We start from the raw sequence: 21,665 nt of genomic DNA, 5'->3' as shown, positions 1-21,665 counted from the left end.
ACATGACACTGATTTGCTGGTGATTTTCATAAATTCTTCTAAGGTCCAAATGCATACTTTCCGTAAAGTAGAACCTCATTTCAATAATCATGGATTTGGAGTTTTTGTTTTGTTTTTGATCAATTGTAATTGCTCAGGATGTTTTTAAACACAAGAAAATGCATTGGCTGTGTGAATAAAACTGTCACTTAGTGGTGAAGTGCCAAGTCATCTTCCTGCTTCATGCAAGCTAGGGAGGGCCAGGCACCTGATGCTTTCTATAAGTTTCAGATTTCCTGTCCCATCTGCCTCAGCCAGCGTGATCAATGGATCTATAGTCCAAAATAAGAGTATCAAGTTGTCTTAGTTGATGTAGATCTTTATCTGAACCTGATATATCATATGTAAACTTTATCAAATCCATCAGTCACGGACCAAATATTTTGTCCTCGTTTTAATTATTGCCTCAGTTTCTCTGAATCGTACATTTATCCCTAGTTTTTCTGTTCTGTTTTTTCAGAAATCCTAACATAATTTGTAGTACATGTAGACCTGCCTTAAAAACTCACTCTGCAGCGTCAGCCTCATTTCTATCTTTGCTTTTCAAATCACAGTACTTACTCTCAACCTCTGCCAAGTTACTGCAGGTAACCCATGCTATGCATGCCAATATAAAAAATGTGTGTAACAATAAGTGGCCAATACATTGTGAGATTCCAAAATCTCACTCAAAGCCTTGTAAGACATTGATGTTTTCACCAAAATTCTTGTAGAATATTCAGTGGGAAAATCAAAGTGTCATGAGATTTAGCAACTTGAAAACATTTTTAAGTGAAAGTTCGTCCTCCGAGCTTATGGGTTGTTTTCTGAACATTTCATTGCCAGGGTAGGTGACATCTTAGCTTTGAAAACCAGGAGGGGTTGCGGAAAGAATTCCAAGCTGTCCCACCTTGACTGTTTTTAGTATAAGAGGGAAAGAGAGGGAAACTGTTAGGATATCAAGATTCTATTATGATATCCTGTAACAGCAAAGTAACGTTTCAGTAATTTTATGGCATCTAAATCTTGACCTATGTGGATTTCGACACAGGAACCAAAGCAAATACAAAAGGTCACTGCAGTGTTTATTAAACAGTATGTTTTGGTGGGATTCCCTCTAAAGAATATTGAGAAAGATGCCAGCCGGCAAAGGGACCCACATATTTATACATCTCAGAAAGGAGAAATTAATGCATAACCAACAGTTAAGATAATCATGCATATTCATAGTGAATGGATTGCAGTTTACTTCCTGTGCCTGTTTACCTTCAAGAAAGCAAAGAGGAGGAACAAAGCAATAAAACAAGAAGAGAGAGGTATAAAGCAACGAAACCAGAGAGGATAGCATCTCCCGTAGATCAAGATGAGGCAGTTTGGGAAAGCCAGATAACCAAAAGGGGGGAAAAAATCTCCCATTGGTACTTTGAGGACAAATCAATGAGAATTGTTTGAATAAAGATAACAGGCTGTGGTTCAAAACCAAAATCATTATATCTCTATTTATCAACTTGATTTAACTCATTCCATTGATCTAAAGACTGATTTTCCCCCACACTTGGTTTACCTCAAAGGCTGACACCAGCATGGTGTTTGTAACAATAGTACCTTGTACTGAATGGAGCATTATTTTATTTCATTTGCTTTGGGGGGAAAAAAACCACCCAATAACAATGGTGAAAAGAGGTTGCAGAGGATGGAGAATTTCTCCCTCAAGGACCTTTTTATAAAGGGGAGATTCCTTCCATTTAGAGCATGGAGATACTTTCTCTAATCATTGGAGTTGGGTGGGAGGTGGGGCTTCCCTTGCCAAAACCAATATATCGTTTATTCTTGTGTTGCTGAACTGATTTTGTGATTGCCTGGAGCAGACATGTCAAACACAAGGCCCAGGGGCCGGATCCGGCCCGCAAAGTGGTTTCATGTGGCCCGTGAAGCCATCCTGGAAACAGTGAGGGAACGGCCCCCACTGCCTTGGCCCTGGCCCTGAGACCCTCCTTCTGCCAGAGACCCTAAGATCTCTCCCACTCCTGCCCAGGCCCCCATAGGCACCCTTGATGCGAACGATGTAGAGCTGGCCACGCCCAGCCAGTAGGCCACGCCCACCCCGGCCACACCCACCCAGCCCCCTGAGGGCAACCGCAATGCTGATGCGGCCCTCAATGAAATTGAGTTTGACACCCCTGGCCTGGAGTATCTGTTTAGATACTAAAAAGTGCCTGCAAACTTCCAGAGCTGGTGATTTCTGCCATATGTTGCTTACTTGAAGGAAGCAGTGGAACTTCCTTCTAAATAGATAGTGAAAGGATATGGATAGGAGATAGATTTCTCAAAATCGGAGAGTTGGATTAGGATGATTAATGAATCCTTTGAAGTGCTGCAAATGATTGTAGATTTCCACCCTCCAGCCCAATATTCTGTCTCGGAAACACCCATTGTATACCTGACCAAAATATTGTACAGGTAGTCCTTGGCTTATTTCAATTCATTGAGCAACTGTTCAAAGTTATGATGGCATTGGAAAAAAATGAATGTACAACCAATCCTTGGAAGTTCCAGATATTGCAGCATCCCCACAGTCATGTGATTGCAATTTTGGCTTAGGTGTCTCATTTGCAGTTAGGGAGTTGCAGACATATTATCGCCATTTGCAACCTTCCTTGCTGGCTTTCCACAAAGTAAGTGGGAATGCCAGCACGGAAAGTGAGATGTTACTCAGGTAAGTCACTCCCACCTTTTCTCCCACCTGCACCAATCCCCCGCGGTCCTGCCCAACCCATGCACAGCCTTTGCCAGCTGTACCAGGCCATCCCATAGCTTCGCCCACCCCCCTGCAGAACTCTCTTGCTCTTTACCTGGGAATTCTGTCTCTTCCCACTTAATGACCTGCATATCTTGGGGGAGTACAGCACATCTTAGACTTTGAGACTGCGTTCCTTAGTGATGACGATCGTGTTCCCATTTGTTTGCCGTCGTAACCCAAGGCTTACCAATATGTGAATGCACTTCCAGGAAGCTTGTTTTCAGCTTTGATTGCATCTGGGTTCACTCATTTTGTGGCACTCTGGATTTTGCAAGAAAATAAGATGGAAGAAAAGTTCTTGTGTAAAATCATAGGGCAGGAAATGTGAGGATGTAATAGTCCATGTCCCTGCTGGACTGCTTTCCCCTTTTGTAATCAACTGAAAGTATTAAAAGTCTGAAGTGGATATGTTTCATCATTCCAAACCATTAATTTTTTTTCCTGGCAGAGGGAGGAAGAGTAACCTTGGTTTGGATGTGGGTAAATATATAATTCTGTTCTTATTTCCCTTTGTGCTGCCTGTAACTCTGTGGTGTGTGTGTGTTTATTCCACCCACTTGGCTCACTTTTCCGTGTAATCTCAACATGATTCCCTGGATATGATGACCATGATCCTTTTATTTCTTCCTTGATTCCTCATCGGATTCTTCATCTCCAGTCCTAAATAGCAGTCCTGTACCCTTGATCCTTGTTCATTGTGAAGTTTCCATCTTAAAATAACGTCCTTCTTTGTTAAATGCAATCGTTCTTAAACTTTGGGCAAGAAATGCCATTGGGTAATGCTGACTGGAGTCCTAATGCCTGTTAGTACGTGAAAGGAAGAACACAAGCAAATTCACTTCATATTAAGCTCAAAATTGGGTCTTACCCATTTTCATTTAGAACATAAGTTAGATTCTTAAGTAGACTCAGAGTGTAACTTTCCTGTCTTGATTTCTGTACAGATCCTTACCCATTTTGCCCTTTCTAATTTCATAGTATTACGGGAAACGTGTGAAGAGACTCACTCTAGATCAGTGTTTTTCAACCTTTTTTGGGCAAAGGCACACTTGTTTCATGAAAAAAATCACGAGGCACTCCACCATTAGAAAATGTTAAAAAATTTAACTCTGTGCCTATATTGACTATATATAAAGTAATTCTCTTGAATAGGAATCAAATAAACACAAAGAAAGTATTTTATAATTACTTTATTATGAAATAGTAAGTAAACAGAAATATGAAAAATTATAAAATACTTTATTCAGTGCGCAACCTGGGCCTGTTTGGCTGAACACAAAGCTGATATTCGAGTCGCGACGTCTTCTTCTCTCCGCTGCTGCGCACACTGTGCTTGGGCGGGAAGGAAGTCGGAAGATGATGTCCTACTGTGATAGGTCCAGGCTGGAGTCTGGACCAATCACAGCCCGGACATCAGAAAAGTGGAGGGTGTCCCCCTGAGGAGCGCCAATTGGCGCCCCTGCTGGCCGAGGGTGGAGTCAAAACCCCACACCCCCCATACCCAGAACACAGTCCGGTGCCCGCCTAGTGGGCAAAAATTTGACATTTTTTTAAAAAATCTTTCGAATTTTTCCCACGGCACACCAGGCAACATCTCGCGGCACACTAGTGTGCCGCGGAACAGTGGTTGAAAAACACTGCTCTAGATGGCAACAAAAAGATGGATCAATCACAATAAGCTGCATATTTGAATGATTATGTGCGGCTTATAACCAATTACATTGAGAACATCCATACATTTAATATAGATTGATGTAATGGTCTGGGGCAGGGGTAGGCAACCTCGGCTCTTTTATGACTCATGGACTTCAACTCCCAGAATTCCTGAGTCGGCATAGCATAGCTGACTCAGGAATTCTGGGAGTTGAAGTCCATGAGTCATAAAAGAGCCGAGGTTGCCTACCCCTGGTCTGGGGGAATATCCTCGAAAGACAGGAGAAGGAAGAACTGAAGCTGGGGACAGGTCAGATAAGAGACATCCCAGCCCACAGAAGAAATGGGGATGTAAGTGTCTCAGAAGAGACTCTCCTTAGTTTTTTCGAGTCTAAAGGTGAGGGGAGAGAAATGTGCTTTCATGCTTGCAAGATTTTTGACAATAAAGATGGACTTAGTACTAATGGCATTGGCTTCCTATCTGGACTGTCTTGAAGGGCTGACATTTAAAATGTTAAAATATTTACCGCTATCTTCCATTAAAAGCCAGCTCCCAAACGCCTGCAGAAGAGGATGTCTTCAACCTGTTTCCTAATAGGGTGAGGACTAGTTTGAGCTCAGGGGGTAAGCAAAAGTCAGGGGGTGCCATTGAAAATGCCCCTCATAGGTCCCCACTTGCTGGCGCTCTCTAGGAGTGGGCACCTATAGCATCTTTTCCTTGGTAGATTCTACCTGAGAAGAATGGGTTGTGAAGACATTAAAAAAGCATAGAGGTTAACCTGTGAAAGTGGTGTCTACTCCATTCTGATAATATTAGAGCCATTTTGCAAAAATCAACAAAGCAAAGGGACTAGATTAAAAATTTTTTTAATATACTAATATACAAAACTTTTATTTTGTCCTTTGCAAGTGTGAGTAGGCCCAAACTATAAGTAATGAAAAGAATTTCCCTGCTTCTAGAAAATGGCTGTCTTCAGTGGAATAGGAAAGGAGTTAATAACCTTTTAAAAATAGCTCTTTTCTATATATAGGTGTTCTAAATTTGTGAGAACACTGCATCAGCACTTCCGTATTTGCAATAACTGTTGACTCTTCATTTCCAGTCTGTACAGCTCTAAATCACTTTCCTCATAATACCAGTGAATTTGTGATCTACATTTACAAGCCCTATAACATGGCTTTTCAAACTGCCCCCAGATGTATTGGACAACTTCCATCATTTCCCACTCAGCTATCACCACATAGAGAGGGGGATGATGAGAGTCAAAATATTTGTAGAGCATCAGCTTAGGAAGAACTGACTTTGATAAGGTCTAGAAATATTTCTAAAAAGTCTACTTTGGGGCATACAAGAGAAGACTCGTCCTTATGTTTCTGATTTCAGCACAGAGATGTTTATCTTAGTCACCTGTGGAGATAGCTAACATTCATATTTAGCTGTTCTGATTTTAAAGTAATATTTTTCTTTTTCTCTTGACACAAATGTTACCAGACAAGCATTCTGCATTGCCTCATTTTCTATGTTCTGGGTGATGTGGTCGGAGGTTGAGAACTATCTAGCTTTCCTTTGCTTTAGTATGCTTCAAGTTTGACCAGTGCTTCATGACGCACCAACACAGGCTAGTGTTCTTCTGGAAGAGCAACAGATTTTTTTTACACACACACACACACACACACACACACACACACACACACACACACACGTCTTTTGAAAGGCCAGCAAACCTGTTTTAAAACAATAGAGCTAATGTGTTCTGCATGCAAGGTTGATTTTAATCAGAGAAGTGAGCATGGCTACCAGCTGTGTGTCTGATTCCGAGCCAAATTACAGGTTTCTCATTGCTTCTGCTGACAAAAACTTTTGTTTGGCCCATACTTCCTATTGCTTTTTTTTTTTAACTTTGGATGGGAGGTACCAGTTATCTACTACTCCAAGTGACATTGTGTGAATTTGTAAGATACTTCTCAGTTTGCAACTATTTGCTGTCAGGATTGCCAGCACTTAGCTGATGGGGGACATTTGGGAAGTAGCATGAAATTAATAAGAATTCTGTCGGTTTCTCTTTTTAGGTGAGTCAGAAAGAAGGAGGTGCTTCCATAGGCCTCTTTCAGCTCCTCTGTTATACGTAGGACCTCTCACCCAATCTATGTCTGAACTTAGATCTACTGGTTTTCTGGAAGACTGATAGAAATACGTTAAAAAACAGGCTGATTAACAGGTTTAGAGAAGGAGCATGGGCCTGGCATGAAGTAGACGAGAGCTCTCTGAAAGGTGTTTTTACGAGTTCCCTCTCTTCTTCCACTTCACATCCTTCTTTCATGCCACAAGGCTAACTTTGGGCATATGTTAAGACCAGCAGGCCATATTAATCGTCAGCCTGAGTGACAGCTTATTGAGGTGGGCATATTGAGTGACAGGCATTGGGGAGTTGGACTTTATGAAAGTTGGTTATAACCTCTGTCCCAGGCTCGATACTCATTTAGAAGACTGGTGGTGTTTCTTCCTACCAGCGGGTGGTACTGGGTGAGCTAGAGGTAACACGGCTAGGAAATCCATCAATCACTGCCCTTAAATTCTCCTGCAATAAAACTCTGAGGGCAGGACTACTCACCAGTCTTATTACTGAGGAAGATTACTCCTTGGCAGTCGGCACAGCCCAAATTATGCTGACATACTTTTCTGTCCACTCAGGGATTGGAAGGATGCACTGTATATAGCCCATAGAGAATTGTTGGCTAAACATGAGGTTGCTTCCAGTCCTAGAAGATGTAGCACAAATTATTCCTATTGCATTAAGTGAGGCTAAGTTTCAGTTTTGCTTAGTGATTTCAGTTTTGCTTAGTGATTTTTTTTTAGCAGTATAAGTCTTTTGATTTCATCCCTAGTGTCAAGGTTCCAACAGACAGAGACAAATAAAGCAGAACTCCTAGGCTTGGAAATTCCTGAAAGAACATGTTTATTAGTTACTAAGTATCGGCGCGTCAAAAATGAAACCAAGTCTGGAGATACACGTAACATTTCCCCAATACAAAGTTAAAAAATCCCTCCCCTAAAGCCGTGCAAGCAACTACGTTCCCCAATACATCTTCTTGGCGGGCCTTTTACACAACGCCCAGCCTGCAGTCTCTGGAGCAGCCGATGACCTTGGTTCCCACGGGACAAAAGATTTATTTTGACTAACGAAGCACCTGGCAACCTCATGCTCGTTTGTAGAGTTGACCCCTAGTTCCAAAATGTTATTTCCATGGAGGACCTTAAAAAGCCACCACCAGCAATGTATGAAGAATTTGTGTCAGTATTGCTTGGGATTGCTTAGCTAATGTCTCTGCTTCACAGCAGTTATACTAGGCGCATACCACTTCTATTGATTTAAAGGCCACAGCAGATTTTGCATGTTGTCTGGACCACACTTTGAAACTATGCCTCCCTAAGTCAGTTTTAGGAGGGAATTTTTCCAGACGTTTTAACAAATCAAACGTTTGTGCTTGACAAGAGCTCTGAAATTCTACAGAGCAGTTTTTCCTCAATATGCTGTCTTTTAGAATTGTCAGGATTATACTGCTAGAATTGTTCGATGTTGCCTCCAGTAAACCATCTGGAAACTCTGAGTTGCCTTGTTCTTCTGCCTCTGAAGGAAACTGTGTTGGTGTAAGTGCTGGATGAGCTGCAAATGGACCTGATTGTACAATTCTTCAGTTGTTTTGAGGAAGAGAAGGGTGAAAAGAGCAGAGCTAGCTTCACAGCTAAGTGTATAGAAGGTCTTATCTGTAGAAGTCACAGAGGAATATCTACATGCCCTCGGCTTCAGGGTGTTCCCAAAATAGTACATCTCCACCATAAGGTCTGGAAACTCTTTCAGTGTAGCAAATTCAGCCCTGCTAATATATCTGTGTGAAATGCCCGATCCTCCGTAAATTACCATCTTCTGCACAATCTCGGTTATGCAGATTCAAAGGACTTTGCTCTCACAGGCATTCCCAGATTGTTTCCTGAATGAGGCCTCTGCTCCCTAGCACTAACTTTTGTAGCCCTACTGTCTTCCTTCCATTTTATTTCCTCCTGTTCTCATCCTTTTATTCTGCTCCACTTGTTATGCTGATACCTATTAAAAGGTAAAGGTTCCCCCGCACATGCGTGCTAGTCGTTTCCGACTCTAGGGGCCGGTGCTCATCTCCGTTTCAAAGCCGAAGAGCCAGCGCTTGTCCGAGGACGTCTCCGTGGTCATGTGGCCGGCATGACTAGACGCCAAAGGCGCACGGAACGCTGTTACCTTCCCACCGGAGTGGTCCCTATTTTTCTACTTGCATTTTTACGTGCTTTCGAACTGCTAGGTTGGCAGAAGCTGGGACGAGTAACAGGCGCTCACTCTGTTACGCGGCACTCGGGATTCGACCCGCCAAACTGCCGACCTTCAGATCGACAAGCTCAGCGTCCTAACCCACTGAGCCACCGCGTCCCTTGATACCTATTACAAGGGTTTAAATGCCCTCTGCCATTCTTCCACTGCAACCGTAGTTGACACTCCCCTATCCTTCTCCCTTCTTGCTTGTTTTACTGCATTCCTGAATTATTCAGATAAATTCTGGGCTCCGGAGAAAGATTACCAGCCCACCCTTGTTTTTGTTTTTTTTGCTTCTCCAAACCATCTCAACTCCACTACTTGCCTCCTAGTTAATGAGTTGTTGATCTGTCTACATATCACCTTTGTTGTCTTTTTTCCCCCCCCTAGTTTCCCAGAGTGCCCAGAGCGGTTAGTGACTATTCGGGACAAACTGCTTCAATATGAACTGTTGGAACGTTGTGTCCCAGTTTTGGTAAGTGAGGGAGCAGATGAGAACAAGCAAGAATTGGTAGACCCGTTTAGGATACATTGCAGTGAGGCAGTAGGCAACCTACAGCTCTGTGTGGCTACCCAACTCCTTTTTTTTTCAGTCTTTTGAGTTCCACTCCGCTCTTTATTGTGAGGTGGGAAGCACAAAAACTGCCAAGTCCACCTAACAGATAAGGCATTTAAAAATAAACAAATTAAATCTAGTATCTTATCAAAACCTCACCCTGATCTTCTAAGAGAACAGAAAAGGCTATGATCTGGCAGTGGCTGCCCCTATTTGAATCATCATCCCCACCTGCAATGGTCTCAAATCATTAAGGGCTTGTTGTGATTCAGGGTCAGCCTGTGGGTTCGGCAGTTGGGTCGGACGATTCAGAGAAGGAGGAGAGGGGTGTTGGAGAGCCTCCAGAGGATAGCCCAGAGGCTCCGCAGAGCCCTCAGCCAGGCCCCTCCCATCTGGTTACGATGCAGACCCAGCTGTGTGAGCCTGACAGCGTGGATGAAGATGACCCACAGCTGGCCCTGTTCAAGGACGCCCGACGCAGGAGGCAGTCAATCAGGAGTAAACAGAGGAAGGCAATGGGGCACCTCGGAAGGAGGCAGAGAGAAGCCATGCCTTGAACTGTTTAAAAGGGGAATGTGTGGGAGGGCTGGTTTGCTGAAGGCAACCGTTTGAATAGCTCCTGTTTCATGGTTCGTGTTTCTGTTTGCTCTGTTTTATGTCAATAAATTTGGCAGGCTTTATTCCAGCCTCTTGCCGTTTTGTAAAGGGGTTGTCCCTGCCTTTTCTGCAGGGCCGGTAGTAGGCTGGTACAGAACAGGGCTGCCCCCAGCCACCAAAAAGTCTCCCACCCCAGATTAGAAAATCAGTGTTTGGGGAGAGATGAGCTGGACATCTACGACATGTCCTGAGGTCCTTGGAGAAATCAGGAAATGCAAATAAGCGATCAGTAGAGAATGAAATGTTAATATTCTTATCTCTCCTGGCAGGGCAGAGAAATTTCTGAGGAAGAGATCCTCTTGGCTCACAGGTGAAAGCAAATCTTGGAGTTGTGGCCGAACTGAGGGGTGGGAGGCAGTGACTGAGCTGCAGCTAAAAACATGTGTCTGTCTCTTTCTTAACAGTCAAGAATACTTGACGCTCATGAAATCGACTGAAACAATGAGTGAGACTGAGTTAAGATCTCTGGCAGATACCTTTGATTCTGTTTACCTGCATCCAGTGAGTATCTTCAGTGAGCTGTATTTAAAGGCAGACATTTCTACCTTTTCTAACTAAAATACTTGGTGCAGAGTTGGCAGGCTGTACCTTTGGAAACTTGTAGTGGTCTTTTTCTGAATTGCAGGCAGCACTGAGTTGGGGAATGCTATTCACTCTAATGCTCTGTTAGACATATGCTTGCCTAATATCCATGGGGCAAAACCAAGACGATGGGTATAATTTATACTGTATAAATACTTTGCAAAGCAGCACATCTAAAAGTTGATGAAGCAATGTGCTGCAGTCATGTTCTGGCATCTTCTTATGGAACATTCTTGGAGAAACATGGGCACGTGGGATGAAATTCTGCAGAAATAATAGTATCACAGTTTTGTGGAAGGAAGATCTTGGACAGAAATGATATTGTAAGATCTTCCACTTCCGCAGAGTTCCATCTGCATCAGGAGAAACCCTGATGCTGTAGTAGGGTTTGCTAACCTGATTTTCTGTTCCTGCCAAAGAATTTCTACCGCTGTGCCTGCCTTGCTGCTGGTTCTGTCTTGCAACTTGTGGAGAAAGTATGGTCTGGAGAACTCCGTAATGGGCTGGCTGTGGTCAGGTAAGGTGCAAATAGAGATTATTTTCACTTTTGCTTGGCTCAAAATGGTAAAGGTATATGCTGTGCCCCTTACCAGGCCTGTCAGATGGTATATTTAATAATGGCAGTAAGGGAAGAGGCATATTCTCACAGTGGTTTGTGTACAGTTCAAGCCCAGAGGCCTAACTTCTATTTGTTATCTTTTTATTTATAGCCAGTAGAGAAGAGATTTCCCTTATCTACAAATCAGACTCTCTAATCCGCTGCCTTCCAGATCTGTTGGACTTAAGTCTCAGAATCTGGCTGGCCATACTAGCTAGGGATTCTGGGAGCCAGTTCATATCCAGAGGGCCTCACGTGGGGAAGGTTACATTAAATAGCAACAGGGTATAACTACAGTAAAGCAGATGGAAAAGAAAAAACAGGGTAATATCCTTAGTGGATAACACAGTTCAGATAGTCTTTGACTTACAACTGATCATTTAACAATCATTTACCGTCACCACAGCATCAGAATGTAAAGCACTTCTAGCCACTGTAAAATGTTGTGTTTCTGCCCCTCTGATCACATAATCCCATTTCAGATTCTTGGGTAACGTATTCACGTTTATGAGTGATTTGTTAAGCGCCTTGCGATCATACAACTGTCATTTGCAATATTCTCTGCTTGCTTGTCCAGAAAGCCAGCGGGGAAGCTGACAGAGTAGGTTGCAAGCAGACGGGGTATTAGATTTGAGGTTCATTCTCCCAGCAAGCTGAGGGATTTCCCCTCCCGTGGAGGAGAGGAGAAATTGTGCCATATGCTGGAGAAATGGCCCTCAAATCTGGTGAAAATGCTTGGGGAATGCCAGCATTCTAAAAAGCTCACAGTGTTGGCGTTCGCTAGCATTTTTCCCTTTGGAAGGGATGCTTAATGACTGCAGCAGAGAGAGCTGGAATTGTGGTCGTTTAAAAAAAAAAGCTTAACAGCCACAATTCCAGCAATAAACGCTTCACTCAGCAACCGAGATTCCGGGGCCCAGCTGTGGTTGTAAGTGGAGGATTATCTGTAAAGGGAGGATTGTCAATGTCTTGAACTCTGTGTGTATGCATGTGCTTGTTTATGGAGGCTGGACATGATAGTCCAGCCGATCCAAAAAGAAAATAATGTGACGAAATTCACTCGTCTTAGAATTAACAGCCCAAAGCATTGTGTTGCTGTCTTTCTCTCTTAATGAAAAGACGAGAGGATGTGAGAAAAATGATGACTGACTCAAAAGGAAGTCATATCTTGATCTCTATAACATTTGTGTTCATATGAGAACATTTCCCCTTACCCAGTATTGTAAGAATCTTATATGAAAGTAGCCAGAGTCATTCCTCACTCTCACTGAACTTTATGTCCTTGAAGACACATGGGAATGGTGGCCCAAACATGCTCTCTTTAGCATTTAGAGCAGAAGGTGCACAGTGCAATTGATAATTTTCACTGTAGTCACACTTTAACATTTAGGCACTCTTTTCTGTTTTTCCTCCGTGGCTGGGCTGTGATTTTCTAATCCTACTTTGACCCCCTGTATCTTTTGGGCTTCAGGCCTCCTGGACACCATGCTCACCGCAGCAAGATGAATGGCTACTGCATGTTCAACAACATAGGCATTGCAGCGCAATATGCCCGGCAGAAACTCGGGGTGGAGCGGTGAGTAGCTACAAAGAGGTGAGGCAACAGTTAAGGCTGTTTGTTGGACATTTTGCCACAAGGATGAGCCAGTGTTCTTTGAGCTTCAGTTCCTCTGCATTATGTGGATTGGCTGATTGACTGATTGAGGATTAGCCAAGGTGTTGAATAAATACAAAGTGCTAGATATTTGAACAACTGGTGCTAGTCATTCCACACACTTCAGTTTTTTGAAGATGTGTCTCAGTATCCAATTACAATCTGTTTCAATCTTTCATTGAACATTTACTAAACAGTCATTCCCGTTCTGTGACTGCCCCTAGAACTTTGAGTAGTGAAATCCATACTTGCGTCAGTGGCCATGACGATGCCATTGCTTTTATAAGGAATATTGGGAATGGTAGTTTAGTGAGGAAGCTGAGATGTCTCCCAGCCCGCCGCAGGACTACAGTTCCCATGACTCTTTGACGAGATGCTGTTAGCGGGATTGATGCTAGCTTACTTTTTCAGATGCTGCCTCTTGTGTGCTTCTCTTTTTCATTCATTATGTTTTGCATTTTTTTCTCTTCTAGTGTACTGATTGTTGACTGGGATGTGCACCATGGGCAAGGCCTTCAATACCTCTTTGAGGAGAATCCCAGGTGCCTAATCAAGGGATGAGTTTTGTTCAGCCGGAGAACTCGGGACATTCCATAGTGGATGAGGAGAGTTGGCGGAAGCAGAGCAAACCAGTTTGGGGTTAAATTCAGGCTGCACCCAGATTGGGTTCAGAGGGCTGGGGCTTGGCTAGTGGCTTTGTTTCTCTTCACTGCTGAATCTGCCGTGACTGCTTTTCCTAGCATCCTTTATTTCTCCATCCATCGCTACGAAGGAGGCAATTTCTGGCCCCACCTTCCAGAATCTGACAGTCACGCAGTGGGCAGAGGTCGGGGAGAGGGCTACAACATCAACGTGCCCTGGAACCAGGTAGGGAAGAGTAGGGACTCTTCCCAGGCGGGTAGGGACACGGTAGGCTGAGACTGCTGGGAGTGATCATCTGGCAATTCTCCACTCTGGCTAAAGTTGCTTGAGAGCAGTTGCAAATGGAGCCATTTGGCTAGCTACCTAATACGGTTTCAATATCCCAAATGACTCTCCCGACTGCTGGGGGGAAAAGGGGGGGGGGAGCTGAACATCTTTTACAAATAGGCAAATCCCTTCCTTTGCTGGTAGGAAGGCGTAAGAGCCTAAATACAAGAGGGTACCAAAGTTGTATGTGGATCCAAGTTCAGATTCTGATACAGCTTTTTTTTTAGGGAGGGAGTGAAGTAAGTTTCAGATGAGAAAGGTCTCTCCACTCTCTGTAGTTGCTTGGAAATGGCTTTTTCCCTTTGCCGTAGCCACTGGTCCCAGGACCGGTTAGTATAGGCCAGTGATGGCGAAACCTTTAGAGACCGAGTGCCCAAACTGCAACCCAAAACCCACTTATTTATTGCTGGGTGCCAGGTGGGCGTGGCCTACTAGGTGGGTGTGGCTGTGGTGGTCATGGAAGATTGGGTGGGTGTGGCCAAGGTGGGTGTGGTCACCTCAATGTCGCTCGTGGGGAGGGACACCTGTGGGGGGCAGCTGGTTGAAGAGGGCAGTTGCCACCTCTGAGGCATGGTGCGGGTGCCCACAGGGAGGCACCACTGGTATAGGTGCTACTGTGCTTCTTACAGCTAATAAACAAAGTTCACACATTACTCCAAACCTTGTTCTTGAAGTTCTTGAATAAGTTAGCTGAGTTGACACTGAATGGTAAACCCATCAAGTTTTCATTCACAAATTCAGTGTGCTTTTTCATCACAGTAAATCAGCCTCAAAATGGGTTACATTGTGGTTTAGCATACTGGGGTTGTGCTTCAGTGGAGTACATTAATCCACCAGCCATTGCCTTTTCGAATCTAGAAATGAGCCCAGATTCAGAAGCCAATTACAAACCAGGACTACAGATAACAGCTTGGTTTCTTTCTTACGATTGGATTCACACATCGCACTAAGTCAAAAAACAAACAAGCAGAGGTTTTGGATCTGATTTCTTTTAGCATACGTAATAACAGATCCATCAAAGTTCCTGTGTTACGTCAACAGTGGCTGCTATCTTAGATAGAATGCCCATGTATGTGTGCATACATGGCTTGGGTCCGGGATATCTGAGGGAACACCTGCTGCCGGCATCAAGCTCCCTTCGTCCTGTGCGCTCCCACAGGGAGGGTCTCCTCAGGGTACCGCCGGTAAAAGATTGCCGGCGGACAATACCCAGGGGGAGGGCCTTCTCTGTGGGTGCGCCTGCCCTCTGGAACCAGCTGCCTGTAGAGCTTAGGACTGCCCCTGACCTTTGCTCATTCCGCCGGGACCTGAAGACCTGGCTCTTTGAGCTTTCTGGCCTGGACTGAGAGTATTAACTGGGGTTTTAATTGTATTTTTAATTGTAATTGGGTTTTTCATTTCAAGTTTAGTGTAATTATTTTAATTGTTTTTAATTTTTGTAACTTGTTGCATTGTTTTAAAAAAACCTTGTGAACCGCCCTGAGTCCTACGGGAGAAGGGCGGTATATAAGTTTAATAAAATAAAATAAATAAAATAAATATAAAGATAATCCTTGGGGATTTGCTTTAAACTCTTTTTTATGTGTGTTTCTATCCCTTTAGACAGGAATGAGGGATGCTGACTACCTCTCTGCCTTTTTACATGTCCTACTACCAGTGGCCTTAGAGGTAAGCAATGAGGCATACAGCATTTTGAAAATATGGACAGTCCAATCTATGTCTTGATTTATTTTTTATTTGTGTATTTGTAATTGTCCAAAAGAGTAGCCCGGGATCATAAACAGCTTGTTGTCATCCAGGATCATATAATAGGAAATGCTGATGGGAGCATTTCTTAATCTTGTTGGATGACATGCTATTTAACAGTGTTGGTGTGCTATTCAGCAACTGGTCTTGACCCTCGTATCTTCTTCTTTCTCTTGCTATATGGAAGCATAATATCTAAAACAGCAGGTTGTGTTCAAGCCAATGTTGTTAAACCCCCCCCCCCAGAGTCACACAAGTGAGATTGTGCAGAATTGGGAATTGTCTGTGGAATTTGTGGAATCCTAGGGTTGGAATGTATCTAGAGGTCATCTAGTTCAGCTTTCTGCTCGGTGTAGGATCCATTAGAGCAGTGGTCCTCAACCTTTGTGGCTTGGCGGCCCAGTTAGGGGAGAGAGGGGAACCGGGCTGCTTGAGCAGTAGGCCCATGCGCAGCTCGGCTCACGCGAGCAGAGGGCCGGTGTGCATGTGCATGCACACGCAGCTAGATGAGCTGTGGATGCGCCAGCCTACCACTCACGCAGCCGGTTCCCTCTCCCCCCCCAGCCATGCGAGCAGTGAGCGCACACGTGTGTGCCAGCCTGCCACTCGTGCGAGTCGAGCTGTGCGTGCGCATGCGTGCCACTCCACCAGTTCACGCAGCCTGGTTGCAAATAGGCCATGGGCCGGTAGTGGGCCTCAGCCCAGGGGTTGGGGACCCCTGCATTAGAGAATCTTTGACAGATGCTTAAAACCTCTTTTTTGTGCCATTCTGTTTTTGTGGCTGAAAGCTCTTTTTTACAGCCTGTATAAATTTGGGGATATCATTGTCATCTATTTGAGTTGTATGGTCTGGCCAAATTCTTTGAAAAAGTTTCTTCTTGCTTCATGGAGGAGAAATTCAGTGAAGTCAGCATTCTCCTCTCCTCGTCTATCCACTCTGGTCCTCTAAGGCAGCTTTGTTCTCTGTCATGTCACAATACAAAAATTAAGTAGCACTTCAGCGGGCATTGTTCTATATCAGGGGTGTCAAACTCAATTTCATTGAGGGCCGCATCAGCATTGCGGTTGCCCTTAGGGGGCCGGGTGGGTGTGGTCTGGGTGGGCGTGGCCTACTGGGTGGGCGTGGCTAGAGTGCGTATGGCCTACTGGGTGGGCATGGCCAGCTCTACATCATTTGCATCAAGGGTGCCTATGGGGGCCTGGGCAGGAGTGGGACAGATCTGAGGGTCTCTGGCAGGAGAAGGGTCTCTAGGCCAAGGCAGTGGGGGCCGTTCCCTCACTTTTTCCAGGATGGCTTCACGGGCCACATGAAACCACTTCGCGGGCCGGATCCGGCCGCCGGGCCTTGTGTTTGACATGTCTGTTCTATATAAAAGAATCACATAACAAACAATTCTTAGCATAGAGCTACTATTGTTCTTGAATTATGGGAATTCCCTGTTATTTGTTCCGTTGGCTTTCCAATTGGATATTTTATTCTTGCTCTACTGTACTCTGCAGTTCCAACCCCAGATGGTCCTGGTTGCTGCGGGTTTTGATGCTGCAATTGGTGACCCTAAGGTAAGATGACTTTTTTGTTCCCTGCAGAGTGTTTCTCAGCAATTTTTAGATGTTACAATCTATTTTCTTGCTCTCTTCCTGGCACCCCAGATTAAAATCACAATTATGTTCTGGAGCAGGGATAGAATCAGGTACCATGGAGATCTAGGGTAAAGAAATAGACCAGGCAAAAATGAGCAAACGCTAATGTTAATTGTAATTCAAAAAAAAATTAATTCAGTCATTAATTTGATTATTCCTGGTGTTTTGAATAAATTCCTCTTTTGTCACATTAAAACTGTAATTCAGTGGCAACTCACACATGCAACAGCTTGTGTATTTACAACAGCTTCCAACAGCTCATTTAGTGACTGTTCAAAGTTACAAGGGCACTGAAAAAGGTGACTTATGACCGTTTTTCACACTTCCGGCCGTTGCAGCATCCCCATGGTCACCTGATCAAAATTCAGAAGCCTGACAACCGACTCATATTATGACAGTTGCAGTGTCCCGGGGTCATGTGATCCCCTTTTGTGACCTTCTGACAAGCAAAATCAATGGGAGGCCAGGTTCACTTAACAACCACGTTACTAATTTTAACAACTGCAGGGATTCACTTAACGCACAGGTGTCAAACTCGATTGCGTATCGTGATGTATCGCCATGGTTGTTGTTTTTTTTGCCTTTGTGGAGACGGGGTGGGCATGGCCTGCGCGTGACGCATCCGGCCCACACTCCTGACTTAGCAACTCTGGCAAGAAAGGACATAATAGGAGAAAACTCACTTAACTGTCTTCTTGATAAATATGCTTGATCAAGAAAAATAAAGAATGATTAATGGCTAATCTTTTTGGAAGGGTTTTGTTTTTGGGGGTTTTTTTGGACAATTTTTAACCCCCTGTCCTGCTTGTAAGACCTCCAGGTTATCGTAAGAGGAATAAAACGAAAGTTGTATGTCTAAGTAAAGGTAAAGGTTCCCCCGCACACGTGCTAGTCGTTTCCGACTCTAGGGGCCGGCGCTCATCTCCGTTTCAAAGCCAAAGAGCCAGCGCTTGTCCGAGGACATCTCCGTGGTCATGTGGCCGGCATGACTAGACGCCAAAGGCGCACGGAACGCTGTTACCTTCCCACTGGAGTGGTCCCTATTTTTCTACTTGCATTTTTACGTGCTTTCAAACTGCTAGGTTGGCAGAAGCTGGGACGAGTAACAGGCGCTCACTCTGTTACACGGCACTCGGGATTCGACCCGCCAAACTGCCGACCTTCTGATCGACAAGCTCAGCGTCCTAACCCACTGAGCCACCGCGTCCCTTTCGTTGCATGTCTAATCATGCCTTTATGTATGGTATGGTAACTGATGGCAGCTTTGATGAATAATTTGATGAAGTAGACTGGCTGCTCACCTAAGACCGTCCCTGAAGCCACAGGTGGATTTACTGAGAATGAGGGCTGGACAGTGGCGTAGCGTTGGGGGTGCAGGGGGGGCCGGCCACACCGGGCGCAACATCTGGGGGGGGCGCTCGCACTGAGCTGCTCAGGGAGCCCCAAGGGCTGCACAGAGTTGGCTTGGCTCCGCTCTCGAGCTGCTCTTTCTTGCAAAGCGAAACGAGTCCAGCAGGTGAGATGGGCGGCCACATAAACTGAATAAAATAAATAGAAGCGCCCAACTCTCCGCCCAGGCTCAGGCCAACCGCAAGCGCCCCGCAGGCGCCCCGGCAGGCTTGGCCGAGCGAAGACGGACCCGCCGGCCGGCCGGCCTAGCTTCGTGCGCATGCGTGGCTTTATTTAGCGGGGCTCACGTGCGAGCTTGAATACAGCAGCTCTTGCAGGTCGGAGCCCCGCCCAGCCGCCCTCGAGAGGGACCCGGAAGCATCCCGCATGCGCGCGACTCTTCTTGGAAAGTCTACGCCACTGCGGGGCGCGTCTTTTCGCCGGTGCCGTGACGTCACTTGCCTTGCCCCGGGTGCTGACAACCCACGCTACGCCACTGGGGCTGGATGTACCTGACTTAGAAAGAGGGCTTTGAAGTGTGGGACTGTGCTAGAGCTTCGATTAGGCAATGCAGAAACAGCTCCCAACCTTGAGGACCAAGGTCTTTTTCATTCCCATTTCTCTTGTCACAGCCTTAGAGATGCTTCCAGTAGTCTTCTCCAATAGAAGTAGGCCAGGGGTAGGCAACCTCGGCTCTTTTATGACTCATGGACTTCAACTCCCAGAATTCCTGAGTCAGCTGTGCTGACTCAGGAATTCTGGGAGTTGAAGTCCATGAGTCATAAAAGAGCCGAGGTTGCCTACCCCTGGATTAGGCAATGCAGAAACAGCTCCACCAACCTTGAGGACCAAGCTCTTTTTCATTCCCATATCTCTTGTCACAGCCTTAGAGATGCTTCCAGTAGTCTGCTCCAATAGAAGTAATATGTCCGACGTCTTGCTTTTTTTTTTCTTTATTTCCATTTCATTCAGTTGTATCCCCTCCCTAATTCATGCCTGGCTCCCTTTTCCAAAAGTAAGTCAGGAGATTGAAATTGATTAATCTTTGCCCCCCACCCCAGGGGGAGATGGCTGCCACCCCAGCGTGCTTTGCACAACTGACACACCTGTTAAAGTCCCTGGCTGGAGGCAAGCTGATCTTATCTCTGGAGGTGGGTGACTTTCTGCTTTTGGGCCGGGGCTGCGGGTGGACCGTCTCTTAAGGAAGCACCTAGATCCTCTCCTTTCACATACACAGGGTGGGTATAATCTCCAGTCTTTGGCAGAGGGAACCTGCACGGTCCTTAAGACTCTTCTAGGAGATCCCTGCCCGCCGATGGAATCACCTTTCCTCCCGTGTAGCAGGTAAGAATGCTGTCGGCTCCTGAGCCTTGAACCGGAGCTCCTTGCTGCCTGGTGCTTTTAGAATCGACGCATTGGGCCAAATCCAACCTCCTCCTCCTCTGAGCAGAAGTCTAATTAAAGCAACTTCTTTCCCTCCTGTCAGCGCTCTCAGCTCAGTGTCTCAGACCATTGCAGTTCACGGCAAGTACTGGAAGAACCTACGGAGGATCAGTGAGTGAACGTAGCTCTCTTTTCCCCATCCCTCAAAAGCCAAGTAGTCGGGGGCCATCGTTACTCTCAATTCCTCTCTACTCTGATTGACTGTCAGGCAATCGGTTTCTGCTTAGGACGCTCGGTGACTCTTTCCTCTGCCTCTTCCACGCAATTCAGGTGCCGATGTGCCTCAGGAGGATGGCAAGCTCAGCGTAGCTTGGCCGTCAGCCAGCCCTGTCTCTGTAGCTGATACCCTCTCCAGGTCAGCGGCTGAACCGACACAGCCTCAGCCCGCTTCTTGCACAGGGCTGGTCTATGATGAGAAGATGATGGAGCACCACAATATGTGGGACAGGTAAGAATTTCAGTTACAGGTTAGGTTTGTTGAAAGGAAGGTTTCCATCTTCTCTCTGTGTGTAATGTGTACATGTGGTTTTGCATCAGCTGGTATGGTAGAATAAAATGCAAACCGTGAACCAGCTGGTAAAGAACAACGTTTCTGAACATACGTAGGGCACTAGTTCCCCACTAAGTCACCACTGTTGATGCCTCCGCTTCTGACTGAGTTTCTTTCAAGGGAATATCTTAATTACGAGGGCAATTCGGAAATAAACCTCCATTGGGTTACCAATGACAGACACTCGCAGATGTAGAACTTCTATTACAGGCATTAGAAAACTACAACATTACATTACTTTTTGACATAATCGCCATTCAAATTGAGGCACTTGTCATAACGTCTTACAAGGTTTGAAATTCCTCAATCGTAGTCACTCGGCACCACATCTGGGCTATATGGGGGCGGGGAGGGTGATCAGAAACATCCCAACGGAACTGCTTCAAAAGTTCTTGGGTGTGCGGGCGAGCGTTATTGTGAACCAACACCACACCGGAAGTGGTGCCATAGAAAATCCTGCCAAATGTGAAGATGCCAAAGGAGTACTGCTAGTGAAGTTCATGGAGCCTGGTTCGACCATCAATTCAGAAGTCTTCTGTGAAACGTTACGAAAACTCAAGACGAGCCATCCATAACAAGCGTCGGGGCATGCTGACTTCCAGTGTGGCGTTGGTTCACGATAATGCCTGCATAGCATACCGCTAGACACACCCAAGAACTTTTGAAGAAGTTCCGTTGGGATGTTTTTGATCAGCCCCCCCCCACCCCCACCCTCTAGCCCAGATTTGGTGCCGAGCAACTACCGCTAAGGAATTTCAAACCTTCTAAGACGTTCTGACAAGTGCCTCAATTTGAATGGCGATTATTTCTAAAAGTAATGTTGCAGTTTTCTCATGCGTACAATAAAAGTTCTGTATCTGCGAGCGTCTGTCATTGATAACCAAACGGAGGTTTTTTTCCGAATTGCCCTCGTATTTGTGGAAACACAGACTTCAAGGGCCATGCTTTTCTAAGATATTCACCCAAAACATCAAATGATATTATCAAATGAGTCAGCCACATGGCCTCGGAGTAGATTTGAGATCTAGGTGTGACTCTGTTCTTAAGGTTGCTGGCAGGGCAGAGGAGT

The 21,665-nt window shown here is 45.3% G+C and overlaps 1 protein-coding gene across 2 annotated transcripts in view; it reads left to right on the top strand.

Annotated features, from left to right (window-relative positions):
* HDAC6 (histone deacetylase 6) overlaps nt 1-21,665 on the top strand; it is a 50,286-nt gene that overhangs the window by 8,337 nt on the left and 20,284 nt on the right. For both annotated transcript variants that reach the window (XM_081316559.1, XM_081316558.1), the window contains exons 5-17: nt 9,202-9,286; nt 10,294-10,334; nt 10,429-10,525; nt 11,026-11,123; nt 12,676-12,780; nt 13,332-13,400; nt 13,599-13,725; nt 15,430-15,495; nt 17,074-17,133; nt 19,665-19,754; nt 19,841-19,947; nt 20,090-20,157; nt 20,317-20,494. In XM_081316559.1, coding sequence (XP_081172685.1) covers nt 9,202-9,286; nt 10,294-10,334; nt 10,429-10,525; nt 11,026-11,123; nt 12,676-12,780; nt 13,332-13,400; nt 13,599-13,725; nt 15,430-15,495; nt 17,074-17,133; nt 19,665-19,754; nt 19,841-19,947; nt 20,090-20,157; nt 20,317-20,494 — 1,191 coding nt within the window. The remainder of the gene's footprint in view (nt 1-9,201; nt 9,287-10,293; nt 10,335-10,428; nt 10,526-11,025; nt 11,124-12,675; nt 12,781-13,331; nt 13,401-13,598; nt 13,726-15,429; nt 15,496-17,073; nt 17,134-19,664; nt 19,755-19,840; nt 19,948-20,089; nt 20,158-20,316; nt 20,495-21,665) is intronic.

Source organism: Vipera berus (genome assembly GCF_964194415.1).
Source record: "Vipera berus genome assembly, chromosome: 2".
Classification (NCBI taxonomy): Eukaryota; Metazoa; Chordata; class Lepidosauria; order Squamata; family Viperidae; genus Vipera; species Vipera berus.
Note: the sequence above shows the minus strand (reverse complement) of the source record. Positions and strands in the feature narration are given on the sequence as shown.